The 19,238-nt window shown below is 53.7% G+C and overlaps 2 protein-coding genes across 4 annotated transcripts; one reads left to right on the forward strand and one right to left on the reverse strand.

Moving 5' to 3' along the window:
* Window positions 1–161: 161 nt before the first annotated feature.
* SCNN1A (sodium channel epithelial 1 subunit alpha) lies at window positions 162–14,049 on the forward strand. 2 transcript variants are annotated; one of them, XM_056341908.1, is made up of 14 exons: window positions 162–268; window positions 668–885; window positions 997–1,041; window positions 1,458–1,713; window positions 2,587–2,774; window positions 3,563–3,663; window positions 4,310–4,473; window positions 4,806–4,904; window positions 5,073–5,190; window positions 5,435–5,513; window positions 5,822–5,879; window positions 6,006–6,061; window positions 6,621–6,696; window positions 6,920–14,049. In XM_056341908.1, exons 2-14 carry the CDS (start codon window positions 692–694, stop codon window positions 7,244–7,246), a joined length of 1,761 nt encoding a protein of 586 aa, XP_056197883.1. In that variant the 5' UTR covers window positions 162–268; window positions 668–691; the 3' UTR covers window positions 7,247–14,049. The 2 variants fall into 2 exon arrangements, with proteins under 2 accessions (XP_056197883.1, XP_056197882.1); XM_056341907.1 differs by having other exon boundaries at window positions 668–1,041; window positions 6,920–14,048.
* A 35-nt stretch (window positions 14,050–14,084) lies between these two features.
* On the reverse strand, window positions 14,085–19,034 carry VAMP1 (vesicle associated membrane protein 1). 2 transcript variants are annotated; one of them, XM_056341912.1, is made up of 5 exons: window positions 18,751–19,034; window positions 18,047–18,194; window positions 17,094–17,252; window positions 16,795–16,846; window positions 14,085–16,391 (listed from the first exon to the last, which is right to left on the reverse strand). In XM_056341912.1, coding segments are annotated over exons 1-5 (378 nt in total). In that variant the 5' UTR covers window positions 18,753–19,034; the 3' UTR covers window positions 14,085–16,374. The 2 variants fall into 2 exon arrangements, with proteins under 2 accessions (XP_056197887.1, XP_056197886.1); XM_056341911.1 differs by having other exon boundaries at window positions 14,085–16,846; window positions 18,751–19,028.
* Between the last annotated feature and the right edge of the window lie 204 nt (window positions 19,035–19,238).

Genomic DNA, 19,238 nt, shown 5'->3' on the forward strand with positions numbered 1-19,238 from the left:
GGGGGGCTGGCGGCCGCCGGGGGCACGGCAGGGTCGGGGTCCCGCTGCCCTCGGGGGGAGCGCTGCCCCGCGGCGCGCCAGTGGGGGGAGGAGGAGGAGATGGAGGAGGAGGAGGAGGAGGAGGAGGAGGAGGAGGAGGAGGAGGGACAGGGACAGGCTGTTCCAGCCGGGGCTGGCCGGGGCAGGGCTCCTCGGGGCGGACTGGGGCAGCGCTCCCGCCCGCCGGGACCGCGGCGGCCGCACCTTGACCGCCGCCGGCGCCACCAAGGTCACTGCAGCGGCGCCACCGGGGGGCTGGGGGGGCCTCTCCTCCCGGGGAGGGAGCGGGGGTGGCGGGGCAGCGGCAGGGGTTAGGGGCAGGGGTTAGCGGGGCAGGGGCCGGGCCGGGCGCTGGCTGGGGCTGGCGAGGCACAGGGCGCAGCCCGGCCAGGGGTGGCAGCGCCGCTCGGGGGGAGCCCGGCAGCCCCGGCGGGGGGGGCAGCGGCAGGGACGTGCCGTCGGGGAGGCTCGGACCCCCCGGCACCCTGGGGCGGGAGGGCTGAGGGGAGGGGGGGACCTGCAGCCCGGGGCGTCGGGGCTGAGAGCACGGGGGCAGGCTGGGCAGCGGGCACGGTACCCCGAGGTGCCGTCCTGCAGGGCTGCCCCTAACCCCGAGCTGGTGCTGTAGGGTGGATCTGTGAAGACGGGGAAGATGCCAGAAGGGGAGAAGACAGGGCAATGTAAGCAAGAAGAGGAGCAGGAGCAGAAAGAAGAGGAGCGGGAGGGTCTCATCGAGTTCTACGGGTCCTACCAGGAGCTCTTCCAGTTCTTCTGCAGCAACACAACCATCCACGGGGCTATCCGCCTGGTGTGCTCCAAAAAGAACAAGATGAAGACAGCCTTCTGGTCTGTTCTCTTCTTTCTCACCTTCGGCTTAATGTACTGGCAGTTTGGGATCCTCTACAGGGAGTACTTCAGCTACCCTGTCAACCTCAACCTCAACCTTAACTCCGACAGGCTGACCTTCCCAGCCGTGACACTGTGCACACTCAATCCATACAGGTACGAAATAGACTCCTGGAGCTGTCAACTGCCTTTACTTTTGCTGTTGTAGGATAAAAGCATGTATTCCTGTTCTCCTCGTGGTCCTTGACCATCCCCTGGTAGCAGTGCGGGTGGGAAGGATGCTCTTTGACAGGCCTTTGCCGCTGCGGGGCATGCACAATAAGGCAGGTTTGTTTAGGGAGCTCTACTGGGTGCCATGTGTCAGCAGGCTGCACCATAAACCCCCGCTGGGCAAAAGCAGATGCCTTTACTTCTCTCCTACAAGGATGGTAGCCTCCAGCAAGGGGTTGGATTTGCAGTGGGGCAGCAGGAATGTCCTGAATCACCCCAGCAAACTTTGCTGAATGTCTAATTCAAGCTAAACCCTCGGGTTCCTCTCCCCCCGCCCCCCCCCCCCCTCCATCCCCGTACAGGTACAGTGCCATCCGGAAGAAGCTGGATGAGCTGGACCAAATCACCCATCAGACGCTGCTAGACCTTTATGACTACAACATGTCTCTGGCACGAAGCGACTGGTCCATGCAGTCCACACGGAAGCGTAGCTCAAGGAGCCTGCTCCACCACGTCCAGCGCCATCCACTGCGAAGGCAGAAGCGGGATAATTTAGTCAACCTGCCAGAGAACAGTCCCTCAGTGGACAAGAATGACTGGAAAATTGGTTTTGTTCTGGTGAGATCCCTAGGTATCCTGTGTCCTACCCACTCCAGTCTCTGCCTAGCTACTTCTGTCTTGTTAGACCCTTGGCCATGCCTTTGCCTACGTAGAAGTCTCATTAACCTGCGCCAGCTTTCACTGATGACAGATAAAAGTAGAGCTGAATCCTTTGCCCAGTGCAATCCTGCTCCCCAGGTCCTGTCCCTGCCCACACGGGCCCCAGGAGCCTTGTCCACATCAGTGCCCATCTTTTCCTAAGAAGAGCAGGGAAACCTTGTCCTTCCTGAAGGCTACATCAGCCTTGCCATTGCCTTTGGGGAGCCATTTATTAACATCAGGGACAATGTTGCCCGTAATAGCAAAGGGGAAAGTACTGGATGGCTGTGGGCCACCTGAAATGTGGCCATGGCCCCATTTGCTCCTAGGTAGCAGCTGCTTCGCCCCAGGCTATCTGTGCTTGCATTTAAAAAGGCACTGAAGGACTGAAGCTAATTGCTTGCCAGGTAACTGGAGTTCCCACAGGATCACAGGCCTTTTGCTGAACGCACCCTGGAGGAAGGGCTCCCCATGCAAGAATTCAAAGCTTCTGGTTTTATACCAGGTAGAATTTCTGTGCGGCAGATCATCCTGCACACCTCGCTGTGACTTGTTGCCTCCTGGGTTTTGCTCAGCCTTGCTTGTTCTCCTGGTGTTCCACCAAGGAGCTGCCCTGGGTTCACTTTTTCGCATCCTGCTGGTCACCTGGCTGAGCACATGAAGCCTGTGGAGCATTTCGCCTCCCTCGGGTTCCCCTCCTGCCCGTGCTGAGGGAGCACAGCTAGCCCAGCGGCACAGCCTGGCCTCCTGGCTACTCTGACATGGCTGGTTTTCTCCTTCTCTTCTCAACAGTGCAGTGAAAACAACAAGGACTGCTTCCATCAGGCGTACTCCTCAGGGGTGGACGCTGTGCGGGAATGGTACAGCTTTCACTATATCAATATCCTGGCGCAGATGCCTGACGCAAAAGCCCTGGATGAGTCTGACTTTGAGAATTTCATCTACGCCTGCCGCTTCAACGAAGCAACATGTGACAAGGCGTAAGTGGTGGAAGCATCCCACCAAGTCCTGCAAACACCCCTGGGTTGTGCCTGGGTCCCAGGGGAGTCAAGAAACCCACATCAGAGAACCTCTTTCCTAAGGCAGGATTGTTCCTTGTCCAGTTCATGTTGTCTCAAGTGATGTTTCTTGAGTCTTTCCCATGGGTCATGCTCACCAGGGTGACCTGGAGCTGTGTACCTTGGAGGATGGTTTCGTCTGGTCCGGAGTTTCCCACAAATGAGAGTTATCCTGGTTACAAACCCCAGAGCAGGGGGAGATGCATAGTGCAGGTCTGTTCTGCTCCCTGCAGCAGGGCAAAGTGGCAATACCGGCCCACAGACTGGAGGAGGAGAAGAGAGTTATTACAAAAAGACAGGAAAAAAAGAATCTATCTTGCTTCTCTCCTGCCATTATTGGTCAAAAAGCCCCAAAGAGGTAGCAGAATGAGACCCCTTAGCAAGGGAGGAAAAGTGACAGGAAGAGTTCAGAGTTTTGACAATATTAGGAAGATCATACAGCAATTGCTGGTACTGCTAAACCCCATTTGGGCTCTCAAGAGTTAGCAGTATGAAAAACCTGGTGTAAAAACTCATCCAGCTCCAGGACATTTGTTACAGCACATTTTAATCGCTGTTCCCGGTTCAGGCAAGTTTACACAACAAATCCTGCCTGCCTGTGTAAGCCCCCTCCCTGCAGGTGACAGACAGAGTTGTTCCTTTGGGAAAGCCCTTCCCCTTGGTCTTGCCACCCTTCTCACCCCCCCTGAACGCTTCTGTTCTCCTCCCAGGAACTACACCCACTTCCACCATCCCTTGTACGGGAACTGCTACACCTTCAACGACAACAGCAGCAGCCTGTGGACATCCTCGCTGCCTGGGATCAGTAACGGTGGGTGAGAAGCACTCTGGTGAGTAAGAACAGCTCAGCTCGGTGCTCCCCAGGAGTTACGGGCATCCTGCTGTGCTTGGCACTGGTGGTGGCAGATCGCAGCCCTGCCCAAGCTCAGTTTTCGCCCCTGTGGAGGTGGCTGCCCCATGGACCTGGCCATCCCTCACTGCTGCCCCACTGAGCTCTCTCTTTCCCACCAGAGCCTGGTCCTTAGGTCGTTGCTCCCTCTAGACCCGTGCTGGCCCTTGCTGAAGTCCCCTGTTGAGCTGTAGTGCTGTGCCTCCGAGAGCCTGGTCTTCACCCCTTCCTTCCCCATTTTGCAGTTGTCAGCAACTGACCCGTTTGTGTTCCCAAACCCCCAAGCCCAACCTTCAGGCATTCCTTCCATCTGGCTCCGAGTCGCTCCATGAAATCTCTCTCAGTTCCCGGTTCTGCTTTTGCTAAGCCACAGTGAAGAACCCCCGTTTTCTCTGGCCTCTCCTGGAGCCTCCAGCCACCCTCCGTTGGTGCCTGGCTTTGGTGCAGCCCTGGGTTGATGTTGGTTGATGTTCCTCTTCCTTTCTCTCTTACGCTCACTTCTAACCATCCTGCTCTCTCCCACTCGATGGCCAGCCATGACCTCCCGTGCTCTCTGGCATTCCCTCAGGTCTCTCTCTGGTGGTGCGCACCGAACAGAATGATTTCATCCCTCTGTTGTCCACGGTGACAGGAGCCAGGGTCATGGTCCATGATCAGAACGAGCCAGCCTTCATGGATGATGGGGGCTTCAACGTGCGCCCGGGTATTGAGACCTCCATCAGCATGAGAAAGGTGAGGGAGCAGCAGGGGTGAAGAGCCACCGACGTGTGGCTGTGGGGGAGGTTGGACTCAGTGGCTGGGTAGAGGTGGGTTGTCATGGACCCAGTGTGCGTTTAAGGGAGGGGATTAATCATGTGAAGGAAGGGAAGAACAGCTTACTGGGCTGGACGAGAAGTGTTGGGCTGCAGTTCATCAGTGAGCAATGAAATGGAGGGAAGCAGGGGGAGCTGCCAGCCCGAGGAAAGCACAGAGATGCTGATAGACAAGCAGTGTGTGGCATGGAAGCATAGGAAGGGAACAGCACCGTGCCAGTCATTCCCTGTGACCACTGTTCGATATTCTAGGAGATGACTGTGCGTCTTGGGGGCAGCTACAGTGACTGCACAGAGGATGGCAGCGACGTGCCAGTGCAAAACCTGTACTCATCCCGCTACACTGAACAGGTAACCCCACCACTGGTCCTGCCCCAGCCTGTTTCTCTACTTGCCTGAAGCGCTGCAGTCCCCTGACAGCCGTGCTGGTCCATGGGCTCTGTTAACAGCACGATGTGATGCAGGCTGCGGTGGGTTTGGTCCCCTCGTTCAGCCTTTCCCACCTCCTGTGCCCCCCAGGTCTGCATTCGCTCCTGCTTTCAGCTCAACATGGTGGAGCGCTGTGGCTGTGCCTATTACTTCTACCCGTTACCTGCCGGAGCAGAGTACTGCGACTACACAAAGCATGTAGCCTGGGGTAAGTGAGCAGGAGGAATCGTAAAGCTCATGCCCACCTGAACCTGTTTGGTCCACCTCACGTCCCAGTACATCTCCACATTGCCTTCAGTGAGCTTCCTGGTGTGGGACAGCCAGAAGACACTCTTGTCTTGGATGAATTTGCAGAAGGAAACCTCCTCTGGATTCCCCTCGCTGTCGCACGTCTCCTTTTGCATGCAGGTAACCGCAAGCTCACTGGGATTTTTACTTTCTCTGCTGCTCAGGCTACTGCTATTACAAACTCCTGGCTGAATTCAAAGCTGACGTGCTGGGCTGCTTCCACAAATGCCGGAAACCTTGCAGGTAAGTTGGATTGTCAGGCAGACTGGAAACTGCTCCTAGAGGAGCTGGAAAGCATTCGCTGGCCATGGCAAAATCCTGAGTCAGTAGCTGAGCCGCAACCCAAAAATTCTGTTTCTCCCATCAGGAAGGCAGAATGGCTGAGGAGCATCGGTGGCAGCTTGGGGCTCAGCACAAGGACTGTGCAGAGGCTTGGTGGGAAGCGGGCAGGACTCAGCACGGGAGGGCGTCCCAGGCGGGCCTGGGGCTTGAGGGACCTGTCCCCGTGACTCCGGCAGCGCCAACAGCTAACGCAGCCTCTTGTCTTCCAGAATGACGGAATACCAGCTGTCAGCTGGATACTCCCGCTGGCCTTCTGCTGTCTCAGAGGTAAGAGGGGGTGTCCCAGCCCCCCAGCACAGCTCTAACCTCCCACTTGGTCCTTCCTCCACTGGCACTAAACCTATGGGAGGTGATGGTGGCCATGTAACACAATTGCTTGTGCTTGCATTTCAGGACTGGGTTTTTTACATGCTTTCCCAACAGAACAAATACAATATCACGTCCAAGAGGTGAGACCCCCTAAATGGAAGTTGCGTCCAAACCAGAAACCATCCCAGTGGAGTGGGTGTGTGTTGGGGGTCAGAGTTAAGATTAAATCACTGATGAGAAGTAATTGGTTATGGGACCCGGGGACAATGCCGGTGGATTTGGGTCAGAGTAGAGAGACACTGAGACTTCCGCAAGGATTTGGAACCCAAGTGAAGAATTTGAAAAGGGTCAGATGCTGGTATGAAAAGGGCAAGCCCCAGGTGGCTGCTGTGTTGTCTGGAGTCATGGTCAGGGCTTGTGGACGAGTGGGAAGGAGGACAGCCACACGGGAGTTTGGACTGAGCCAGCGCAGGATGCCCTGAGCATCAGGTTTGACAGTGCAGTCCCAGCAGTGCACTGTAGGTACCAAAGGCTGCGTCTAGCGCAGAATGAGGGAACAGAGATGGGGAATAAGACCTTTGGGTGGTCTGTGTGGAAGGGGGATGGAGGGCAGAAGGGGACAGAGAGGACAATTACTCTTGGTGAAGAAATGTAGGCATTGTGGATTCAGAGTTACTGAGCCCCATCTTTCATTTACAGGAACGGAGTTGCCAAAGTGAATATCTTCTTTGAGGAGTGGAACTACAAGACCAACGGGGAGTCTCCAGCCTTCACGGTACACACTTCTCCACCGTGTCTTCTCTAGCCACCCATTTGCCCAGTGTTCCCCCATATCAGCAGGCGTCTGTTCCAGCAGCATCGCCAGCCATTGAGTATTTTCCTGTGGCAGGGTGGGAGGAAGCCCCCAGCACCACGGGGACACTGCAAGTGGGAGCAAGCAGGGAGGCAAAAGGCTCGGATGCGGGCTGTCCTCACTCCCCCTGCTCCATCCCTTGCAGGTGGTGACTCTGCTGTCCCAGCTTGGGAACCAGTGGAGTCTCTGGTTTGGATCTTCTGTCCTGTCTGTGATGGAGCTTGCAGAGCTGATTCTGGATGTCATTATCATCACCTGTATCTTGGCCGTACGCTGGTTCCGTTCTCGGCAGCAACTTTCTCCACCGGGACCCCCTCCCAACAGCCAGGATAACACTGCTTTCCAAGATGAGGTGCCAGCTCTCGGTGCTCCTCACCGCTTCACTGTTGAGGCCGTAGTGACCAAGCTGCCATCCTACAACAGCCTGGAACCACGCGGGCCAAGCAGGGACGGCGAGCTGGGACATGAGTGAGGCAGTGGCTTGTTTTGCAGTTCAGAGCAGAGGCTGCACGCTTTTTGTCTGTAGGACCTGCAGTTCCTTCTGCTAGGGTGCCCTGTCTGGGCCAGAGCAGAAGACCACACTGTGGTTGCCCTGGGTTTGTTGCTTTCACTGCTGTAGGTGAATTCTTCAGTCTCATAAAAACACTATTGCTCTGGGGGTCACCAGGGGTGAGAGTTGATCTAGTGTCTGTATGGGGGAGATGTCCACTTGGTTTCCTTACACTCCTCATGCGTGCACACCTACACGTGCATGCGTGCTTTCTCTTCCAAGCAATGAGGATGCTGCCACGGTTCTGGTCTGTCGTTAATTAGAAGGATTGGCTGCTGTGAGTGGCCACCTCTGTGGTATGGCGGGACAAGAGCATAGTCTCAGCTGGGGTACAAGCCTCTCAGCAGGCTGAGCTTTGTTAAGCTTTCCCTAAGACTGGAAGCTGGTTGCTCTTCCCTAGTTGTTCACGTCCAGCTCTGACCCCAAGACCAAGCCACCCACCTTCTCCCTGCCAAGGAGAGGCTGCTTGCATTGCCCTGGGCGACGGCACCCACGGGCAGACTCTCAGTCCATGTTGCGCACAATACTCCGGGGATACAGTCGATACTTGTGCCGCACTTGGGTTGGGACAAAACACCTGGCAGAACCGGGGCTGCCTTTTCAAGCTGCCTGTATGGTGCCAGTACACCTTGGGCGCACAGCAGCCTCCTCCGTGATACCCACACAGGGCATGCCCAGCTATTTGGTCGTTTGTCAAAAGATCCGGGATAAACAACTTTCACTTGCTTGGCCCTCCCTGCTTTCAGGAGGGAATTTTGGCAGGACTATGCACACCCTCAAAAACATCCCAAACTAGCTCTGCTGCCATGAGATCCCGCAAAAAGAGGGTCATAATAGCACTGGTCATGCAGCACCTGCTCTGCAGCATTCACCCTGCTCTGGTCACCCACCAAGGCGCTGCTGATGGCGAAGCGCAGGGGAAACGCTACAGGTTTAATCCAAAATCCTTCCGGGGAAAGCTTTAGCCGACTGGAATGGACCACATAGGCAATCAAGGCCAGGACCAGGACAGTCCCCTCAGGAGCTAATTTGGGGATCTTTGCATAGGAGCACACACTTCATTTCTTGCAGGAAGCTTGCCATGCTGTTTTATACAAATACTCGAGCCTCCCACTGCAGTGGTGTTTGTACAGCGCTTTATGGGGTATCAAAGAGCAAGGGTGATGTCCTGAACAAACAGGATTATCCACTTGACAGGACACAAACACGGATACCAGAATTGAAGCCTATAGTTTAGGCAAAGATCTGTGGTGCCATGCACCCAATCACATCGCAAAGGGCCTCTTTTGAATTTAAAAACTTTTGTAAATCAAACAAAAGAAAAGCCTCAGATATTTTAAAAATTCAGGTAGATGCACTGCCCTTGGGAAGATGGAGGATTTTACTGCAGGATATAAACTGTTGCCTAATTCTTCCCTCCGAGATGCTAAAACACATCTTGTTGCACTGTTCGTGCCTCGATTACCTACATGCATTTTCCGCTTCCCAGCGGAGAGTGATTTTCTTCCTCCTTGCAGACATGAACACTATATTCTTTATTACCCAAATATTTATGTTTTTTCAGATTTTATCCCAGTGCTCGGCTGATGCCCCTTGTTTGGAACTGAAGATGATGCCTCTCTGCTGGCAGTAGAAGGGAGCGATGGTGCGGGTTTGTGGGGGGTCCTGGGGCAGCCCAGCAGGAGGGAGAGCCCTGCAACCACCAGCACTGAGAGGTGTGGAGGCATGTGTTCCCCCTGGCAGGCCCCCACTGGAAAAAATAAATAATCAGGACTCCTACAAATATGAAAATAAAAAAAATCCACTTTCTGTGCTTATGGGTGATTTTAAATGAAGTAAAAGAGAGTGAGTAACCAAAGAATGAAATCTTAAAGTTGCCTTAATGAAGGGGCTTTGATATTCTGTAAAAATACTGCCCAAGAGGCAGAGTTAAAAGCTAGATTTAAAAAGTAGCCTTGGTCCAAATTAAGAAAAAGGAAGGCAAAGGGAAGAGTTGGGAAGCGGCAGCCCCAGCCCCGTTCTTGGTCCTGACTCCAGCGCTGCAGGTGCCACCTCAGTGGTTTCTAGCACATGAACGAGCAAAAACCTGACACTGGGCACACAAAAGCTGCTTCACAAAACCACCTCTGAGTCAGGAAAGAGCAGGTGCAATGCTTAAACCAGCCTCTGTAGATCATAAACATACGATGATTCATACCGTGAGCGTGATCTTTCCTGAATAACAAGACGCAATTCTTCACATCACGTGGGACCGTGTGATAACCATAAAATTGATGTGACCCACTGCATCACACATCGTTAAGTGGGTAATTAAAGGAAGATTAATCAGAGGCACAGCTACTTAAAACATTAAATTCTCTTCAACATCATAAAGAAATAGCTGTAGAAGGCGATGTATTCTCTTGGGGAAGCTTGCACCGTATCATCCCGCTCTTCTGTAAAAGCATTAAAATGCAAAAAGATGAGCTTTGACTGACAAACTCGGAGTAACGGCCCCACTCCGGGTAGCTGTAAATCCAGAGTTAACAGCCCCTACAAACACAAAGCTGTTACCCAAAGCTGGTAAATGGATTAGCCCTGCCTGTCCTAAGGATCTGTGCAAAAATTACCATCGTGGGAGAAATGAGGTGACCTCCCAGGAGCGTCCTGACACCTCTCGTAGGCTGAGACCAGTTCTCAGGGGCGCACGGTGAGCTCAGTCTAGCTGGAAACAGGAGGCAAGTCCAGCGGTCTGCGGCGAACATCAGAACCTGAGCATCCCCATGCTTGCTGTGCATGTATATACATTGATGTACGTACAGTATTATATTGAACTCCATTTATTTTCATCTTTCTATACCTTAATTCTACATCTACCAAATAGAAGTAATAGTATCTTTTATAGAAATACTAGTATCTTTTAACCTCAAGTGCACCTCTAGTGCTGCAAAGATAAATTCATTATTGGCTATGAAGCCCCCAGATACTTAGATGATATGTATACTGAAAAACCCTATAAGGAAAATAACAACTCAGTATTCACCTCAGGATGTAAGTATTGTGATAAAAATGAAATGAACAGGGTAATGAGGATTAAAAGAAATCGAGAATGGCTCCTATCTGGCCTATACACTTCACCAGAGCATTCACGTTCCTTGAAAATATTTTTCTGCTGTAACATGATATATAACTGTAACACTTTTGACTCCAGCATATGGATGCAAACTTTTCTGAGATTTTTTTGTTAAGATTTTTTTTCTTTTAAATGGAGTGTTTCACTGAGAATGTGAACCACTACAGAAAAGGGAAGAACGTGTGCGTTCAGAGGGCTCTGTAGGTCAGCAGAAGGCAAAGCGCAGGTCTGGGCAGGGGTGAGAGCCGAGGGGTGTACGTCCTCCAGAGTCGCAGGCACACGAAGGGGCACAGCAAACCTGCAAGGAGCAACTGCAGGTTGCAGGACACCGGAGAAAAGCAGGTTGTGTCCTTTTCGACTGGGAGCATCTGCCGTGCAGGGGGAAGGTGGAGATGCAGGAATACAAGTGCTCGCAGGGAAAAGGGAAGTGCAGGAGGAAAATCATTTTGTGGTGAAGCTGGCGCATTAAAGGGGCTTGTTTTGGGGGACTAAGCAGCACAGAAGCGGGTAGGTTCTACATGCCTAAGGAACAGAAGGAAGATGAGAAAAGGGAAGGTTTCTATGGTGGGGAAATTACAGAGGAAGAAGAGGGATGAGTTTTTAGGAGCTTAAAGAGGATTTGTGGAAGCGTCTGGTACTGCTGAAATACAAGACGAGAGGCGAGCGCTTCTGGGATGGGGAACAACGTGCAGAGATGGGGTGTGAGGGGCCCCAGGGTCTGTGGGGCCACGGTGGTGGCACATGTCTCTGAGTAGGGATAAGAGCACTGGGAAGTCCTACGCCAGCAGAGAAAGGGGTACGGACAGTCCCGGAAACGCAGGGACACCGACATTTGAGGGGTCAGGTGAATTTGGAGGGTCTAAGAACCTCCAAGGAAACGTGGAGTGGGATTGGGGGAATGGAAAGAAGTACTGGAAGAAAAGAAAGAATGGCCAGCCCCTCCAGGGAGGAGGGAAGCTGAGCACAGGAGTGAGAAGGCAGGGACCACGAGGACAGGGAGCCATGGGCAGGCACACCCTGCCGGCTGCCGAAAGCTCGCTCCTTCAGAGCTTAACAGCCACCATTTGACAGATACTAAACCAATTTTTCCCTCCTAAGAATTAGGATAATGAGGAAATGCATGGAAGATGTAAGTGTCTAGAGAAGCTAGACAAATGATAAAACCATCACTTCAGAAAATAAGCAATACATTTAGAAGAAGAAACTGCTCGCTGGAGGGCTTGGAGAAGCCAGGCAGATGGGTGCAAGGTTTGTCTGCACGGACCAAGCCCGAGGAAAGGGTTACGAGGCTTTTGGGACAGGGTCAGGGAAATCTAAGGGGTGGAGATGTGCTGCATCAAGAAATGAGAAGGGCAGCAGTGCCCTTGGAAGGAGGGGAACCACAGAGATCAGGGTGGCCATTTCCCTCTGGTAGTTCTGTACACTTACCAGCGGGCAGTATTTGAAGGTGAGCACAAGAGGGGAAAGCACCTTCAGCTCCCAAGTACATGCTTAAAGGTGATGGACTAAAAAAAAAAGCTGGAGCTTATGGCAAATTTATTTTAAAAAAAAAAAAGAAAAAAAAGTACAAGTTCTCTTCCAAAAAGCAGCCTGGCAGAAGAGAACACGAAAAGAGTCATTTTGGCCTCTGCAAGGGTCATTTAGTGGGTCTGTGCAGCGAAGAAAGGGGTGTTAAGGGGCTGTTCATCCTGGAAACCCTGGGGAGCAGATAAGGGTGTTCTAAGTATCTCCAGCAAAAGCTAGGTCAGAGGTCACCCGAAGGCTGAAGCACACCTTTATTCTGGCCTGTAAGCAGGGCAAGTTTTGTGAAGGGATCCAGTTCTCCCAAGAGGAAGCACTGTAAGCAACGTGGAAGAAACTGGGCTGTACTCACGTATCCAACAAGCACAGCTCAGCTGCCTGTTTTGTAAAACCTGTATCTTTTTCTGTTGCATCTCTCAGAGAGTAATTATTTGCTTAGAGCTCAGAAGAAAGATAAATCCTCTGTACTTCCCCATCACTGCCTCTCTACACCAAGTTAAGGCTCCCAGCCCCAGCAGATCCATCCCAGCACGGAGCCATCACTTCAGAGGGAAGCTGGGTCCATTGAACTAGCACTGATGCTGTGTCCCTGTGCCGCAGGCAAACCTTTCCTCTTCACCCCCACCACTCAGCTACCCTTCTGCTGAAACAAGGCGACACCATGCCCCGCTGGTGAGAGCGGAGCTCACGGCATCCTCCGATCAGGTTTAAGACCTGTCCATTTAAGAACAGTATAGCTGAGGCTTTTCTCCCACCAAAACTGAAGGCATCAGGATGAAGCAGATCCTCTGGGCGCTGCACGTCTAAAGACAGAGCTTGAATTCCTAAGGAGAGGTATGAAGAACTGCTCTGCCACAGTCTTGGTCTTGCTCTTAGTGTGCACATTTAAATCCAGGTTTTGTCCAGGGTAGAAGACTCCGCAGGGGCAGCAGAGACGCCGGTGCTTTAAAGGATGGCACCTCAGAAGGCAAGACCCCAGCAGAGCACGGTAAACGCCTACTGGAGGATCTGTAGCTAGACAGGCAACTCTCCGCAAACAGACTCAGGAGCTGGTTGCAGCCCTGGGGCAACTGCCAGCAGCATGGCCGGCCCAGCCCAGCCCCCTGCCCAGCGCTGGAAAGCCAGCACCAAGCCCCTAGGTCTGGCTCGGGACAGCAGCGAGCTGGAGTCAGCAGGCTGGGAACGCGTCTGTGCAAGGAAGGGCTCTCCCTGCCCCTACACGGACAAGGCTGAGAGCCAACAGGACGTAACCTGGCAGGAACTGCAGCCCAGCAAGTTCATTCTGGTCACGCAGGCCTGAGCCGCACTGCAGTTCAGGCTATGCGTGCCCACTGATCCGCCAGCCACACGGCCACCCGCCGCCCCAGGGAGGCTTCCATCCTTCAGAGAACGAGCCTTGCCGCGCCGCTCGATCCTCCGCTGCCCGTGCTGCCCACTGCCCCGGTGCGGCTTACGGCCGGGCAAAAAGCAGAACCACAAGCCCCAGCGAGTACTTTTACAGCCTGAGGTTTGTAAGAGCAGGGGCAGATAAAGGCACAAGCACCTCGTTTTAAAAGAAGTGCACTGGACAAAGCTCTGTCATTTCTTTTTGATGAGCTCCAAGCGTACAGCGATGCAAAACGAGCGGGCGCTTACCTTCACTCCAGCCATGCGCCAGGACACGCTGCAAGCAGCGCCCTACCCTCGGAGGTCTCCACTTGGATCCTGAACGCTTACCCGACAGCAATGGAGAATTGTTTTCTGGGTTTAAGGCTAGGTTATCGAAAACCAAAGGCAGCACAGCCTGAGGAACCAGAGCTACCAGTAACACTCCCACTGGGGAGACCACCTCCCCGTTCAGCACACGGAGGGTCAACACCTGGTAGCTGGCAGCGGAGCTGCTCGGGCACCCAGTCCCCCAGAGCTGCTGTTCATACAACGCGCTACAGACTTACCAGAGTCAGCCCAGCACACTGTTCCAGTGCAACTGGAACCACCACTGGTACAATGGACACCCAGCCCCTGCTGAGGGCCAGAGCTTCAGGTGGGTGTAACAGTATGGAAGCGACAAAAGAGAATAACCATGTACCAAAGAGTTTGGCATCCCCCACCCCTCCCCACCCACTGACAGACCAGACAGACTCAGTAAGGTGGTGAATCGTGTTTCTTAGAGACCATTTCAAGTACATGAGCCGATTACTACAACATGCCAGAGGAGATTACAGTTTATAGAGGAAGGAAATAAACTGCATGTGCGTGAGTGGCTGTAATGCTGTGGGCAGCAGAGTCCCTTGCTTTTTTACTCGGAGGGCCTTGGTGATATTTTTTTTTTTTTGCCCATGCACAGAGATATAAAGGGAAAGGGAGCAGAAGAGGCAACACACAACATCTAAGAAAAAGAAATGGAAAAGACAGCCTAGGGGGACCTCGGCCCCCAGAAGAACAGGAGGAACAGGGCATCAAAGCTCATTTAGAAGAGTTCAAGAGAACTGCTGGTCTGGGGGCCTCAAGCTCGTATGCCCACCCCCTACAACGATAGCAGCAAGTAGTACAAGCAGGCCCTGGCTCCTCTTCAGTAGATGCACTTCTGACCGTCCATCACATCTCAGTTCCACAGGGAATTAGGGAAGTGCTCAGGGGACGAGGGCTGCTTCACTCCAGATCTTCATCTCTGCCCTCACCCAAGGTGGAGGGGGATGGAATCGCAGGGAGATGAACTCAGCGTAAATGAAATGCTGGGGCATGGAAGTGTGCATGCAAAACCTAGCCCCTTCCCAGGCGCCCTGTGAGGAGGAAGGGGCCTCTACAGCACACCCAATGAAACTAAAAAGCATCCACTCCTCCCGCCTTTTGTACTTCACTCCCATCTGGGATCTCCAGTGATGTTCTCCCCTGCCTCCCCACGTCCCCTTAAGCCTAGACAGATCCCAGTGTATTCTAGAACTGAGGTAGAGCTTTTTAAATTAAAGGAATGCCCTCTTTCCAGTCTAGATTACAGACTACAGCTCAGCTTGTAAAAATAATTTTAAAAAAGGGAGAGACAGGAGGCACATTCCTCAGAAGACTCCACAGAAACCAAGGAACAGGGCAAGTCATTTAACCCCAAGTTTGACAACACATTCAAGAAATTCACAGCTCTTATTTTTGACAGAGGAGAACAAGAGGATTGTGGCTTTCTGTAAGCAGCTTTCCACACTGCAAGTTTACTCCCAGCAGAGGCCACCTTGGATCTAAATTCAAGAGTACCCACAGCGAGTAGGAGGATTTCAGTTGGACAGGCACGATCTCTAGAGATCCAAGCTGCCAAATGGGGACATTTGATGTCACTTTGCAATATCCATGCCCAGAGCAGCATTTCCCTTTCAATCCCTGGCTAACCGCTCCAAGTATTCTCTAACTCCTGCTGAAAGTTAGGGCTTTGTGGTAGCACAAACAGAACAGATACTCTTAACCAGAAAGCTGCATTGCTCCTTCAGTCTGATCAGGCATACCTCCAGCCTCCTCCACCTGCTGCGCAGTGGGCTTCCTTTGACATTCAACCAAGTGACACGAAAGCAACACACCTGTTCCCATTCTGCCACTACCCCAAACTCTTCCAGGAAGCTACAAGGTAGTAGAAAGCCACAGCGTCCCAGCTTGTGTCTGCATAGATGAAAAGAGTATTTGACACACTCCACCAGACTCCTTACTGTTGTTCTTTTGTTCCTTCTGGCAGGAGCCTTTACTCCCACGTGTACCGTTTAGATAGTAACAAACCTCCTTTCACTTAACTCTTCAGTCTGTTGCACTTGACTGAGGTAATCATGTAGGCTCTCCTTTATAACAACTGAAATGGCTATGTTCAGACAGCAAGTCATCTGAAAATAACGACAGGCAGAATAAATCACTTCAAGTGCTCAGCTCTCCATGGCTAGAGAAGTCTAGATCACTACCTCTAGCTCAGTCAGATGTCTCACAATCACCAACCAACATAAACTAGCCTTTATTTCAGAAGCTCAATGAAAAGCTTAAGTCATGCTACCACTCTTTTTAGGCAGAACACTAAAGCCTCATGTGCTGAAGTCCTTCATCCCCAAAGGCACTGCGTTAAGGCATTCTTATTTTGCTAGAGTCCACACAGGCACTAATTGACAAGCTCACACCCGAAAATAAACCACAAGAATTCCCTGCAGAAGAGTAGGAGCAATAGCTATCCGCTCCTCCTCTACTCCCCCTCTTCCTCTAAATGCAAGATGACCCTCCCTAAAGCTGCAGCAGCTGTTGAAGAGTCTAACCATGTTCAGTAGAGCGCTTCAGAATCCTATACGGAAGACAAATTAAAACCAATAAAGAAATCAATGAAGAAGCTAGGTGGAAGGGAAGGGGAGGAAAGATTCAGGATAAGAAGAAACAGGCAAGGTGACAGGGGACAGTAAGTTGCAGACGGAAGGAGCTACCTTCAAGTAAAAAAGTAGACTGGAGACAAAGCAATAGGAAAAAGAAAAAGGAAAGAACAAAAGGGCAAGTTACACCAAAGGTCCCTCAGAGCCCTCCAAATCCCCCACCAGGGAAGGGACTGGCCAACCCACCCACTCCAGGGTAAATGCCCCTCATACTTACAGGTTTACCTGACCCGGCAGACAAAATTTTCCATTTCTAGAGTGACGACCACCCCCAATTCCTTCTGTTATTATGTAAGGTGTACCATTTCCACAGCAAGCTGAGAGTTCCAGCACCACCATTACCTCCCTTCCCCAAGGACTGAAGGTAATGCTTATGCACCTAAGACCCTCCAGATCTCAAACCAAAAAAGGAAGAGTTTTAAGTACTCTAGAGCTGGTGCTTCTTCACCTTTGATCCTGGGCGTTTTGGTACTTACTTACAATCACCACCACCACAATGGCACAAATCACTCCCATCATGATCATCATCTGGAGAGAGAGATTGTCAAAGAGTAAAACTCAGAACAGATGGACAACTTCCCATTTTCCCTGATAGCCACCAAACATAAGCCAGACCCTGCAAGTAGGACAGCGCCATGGCCCCAAATTCTTTCCACAGCAAAAGAATCCTAAGCATTTGAAACCATTAAGTCCCAAGTATCCTCTCAAAGCCCTGCAGGAGACAGCTAGCCCAGTTTCCTTCTGACAAAGGACATGATGGTGCTAGGAAACTCACCTTGCAGTTCTTCCACCAGTACTTCCTTTTGAGTTTTGCTGCGCTACTTTCAAATTGTGAGGCACCAGCCTGAAGTGCATCTGCCCGGTCATCTAGCTCTGACAGCTTCTGGTCTCGTTCCAGCACCTTGTCTACATTTACACACATTATATCAACTACCTGCAGAGGGAAGAATAGAAGCAGCAGTTGTTTTGGTAAAGAGAGGTGAAAAAGAGTAACTTGGCCAGTAACTAACACTGAGATACTAACAAGTGGAAACCCTGAACAAGGTAAAAAGGTCAGGGGATGAAACAGCTTTCAAGTTATTGCCTACTTTGAAGTGGAGGAAAAAAAAAAAAAAATCCTAGACCTCCTGTTGAAGTATTGGCTTAAGTACACTTTAAACCGGGTTTTCAGCCCCACATTCTCCTGGTTTTAGAAGCCCTGAAATACAGCAAGCCTAAGCCACAGCCCTCACGAGGGCAACCACCCGCTGCCTCCCCAAGAACTGCAAAAATAATGTGGAGCTACATGCTGGTGTCCCAGCAAGGCACACGGGCACCACTGCACAGCCCCGCTCCACCCAACCCTGGGCACACAGGCCAGCCCCCCCCCCACAGCAGCCCTGCCGGTGGGCAGGCAGGGACCCGAGCAGCTCGGGGTGCCACACAGCTTTGCACCCACACTTGGCACGACAAAGACGCACCATACCAGCTACCAAAAATCTAACAGGGCTGCTCCTTAGAGGTCGTATCTGGATTTAAGCTGCTTTGGAACAGAAACTGATCTCTCTCACAGCCCTTTTAGAGCTCTGCCATCACACTAGGAGTATTGATGTGTCTGTGGCATTGGCGTGAGAAGAGCGGCCACTCACACAGCCACAGACACCTGTCAGGACCATCGCTGCTGCAGAGCGGGAGGTGAGGAGCCCAGGCTGCCTCCGGGCTGCCAGCGCGGCTGGCAGGGCTACCAACCTCCTTCACTTGGGCCTGCGTCTGCTGCAGCCGGCGGTTACTGCTCAGATTGGGGGGGGACTGCGCGGGGGGACCCCCACCAGGGGGACCCCCACCTGGGGCAGCCCCTTCGGGGGCCCCGGGAGCAGGCTGCTGAGCTGGATCAGACCTAGGGAGCCACACACAAAGAGAAAAAAACAGTCAGGGGGACAGAGGGGACCCCCCAAACCCCCCCACTCCCGTGCCTTCCCCTGCTGGGGCAGTGCCAGCAGCAGCCCCGAGGGCCCGCACGCCCCGGGGCGAGCTCGGGGGGGCCGGCCGGCCGGCCCCGGGGCGGGCGGGGGGGCGCGGGTAGGGCCGTGCCCGCCGCTGCAGCCTCCCGGTGGCCGGAGGTGCCGCAAGGACCAGGGAGAGCGGAACGGGACGGGCCGCACCGACGGGAAGACGCGGCAGCCCCCGGGCGCCTGGACACGGCGATGGCAGCCGGCTGGGTGGTGGAGCGACGGCCCCACGGACCACCCGTGGGGCAGAGCCCACGCACCCACAGCACCCCACGCACACGCGGGACCGCCCGGGGCGCGGGGGCGGTGCGAGCAACCTGCCTGCGGCTGCTGCAATGCGCCACTCAGCCCCGCCGGCTGCCAGGCCGCCGGCTCCGCGGGCCCGGTCCCACCACCACCCACCTCACCCACACCGCTCCAGCCGCGACCATGCCGCCCACTCACATCGCCGAGGCAGACCACGACCCCCAGGCACGCCGCAGCGGGTAGGTCCGACCCGCACCCTAACCGCACTCCACCAACCACACGCCCACCGCCGGGGCCCCTATTTATAGGAGGTGAGACCCCGCCCCCTAGAGCCAACAGCCAATCAGAAGTAGCCGCACGAAGGGAACGCGCCCGCAGCCCTATACTAGCACCGCCTTTCTGCTCCTCCGCAGCCAATCAGTGCCCCGCGGCCTTGCCGGGGGGAGGAGCCCTGTGAAGCCGAGTCCCACCCCTTCCCTGGCGCCAGACCTCCGAGAGGACAAGCCCCGCCCCGCTGTGACTCACCCTTGGGACCGCCCAATGGGAGCAGGGCCCGCCCAGCCCCGCGCGCAGCACGCTCCCTGCACGCGCCCCGCGCCCGCCCCTACGGAGGATCCCCGGGGCCGCGCCCGCCACCCCGGCGCCGCTCGCGGCTGAGCCCGGCCTTGGGAGCCCCCGGGTGACCA

The sequence above is a fragment of the Falco biarmicus genome, chromosome 5 (genome assembly GCF_023638135.1).
Source record: "Falco biarmicus isolate bFalBia1 chromosome 5, bFalBia1.pri, whole genome shotgun sequence".
In the NCBI taxonomy this organism is placed as follows: domain Eukaryota; kingdom Metazoa; phylum Chordata; class Aves; order Falconiformes; family Falconidae; genus Falco; species Falco biarmicus.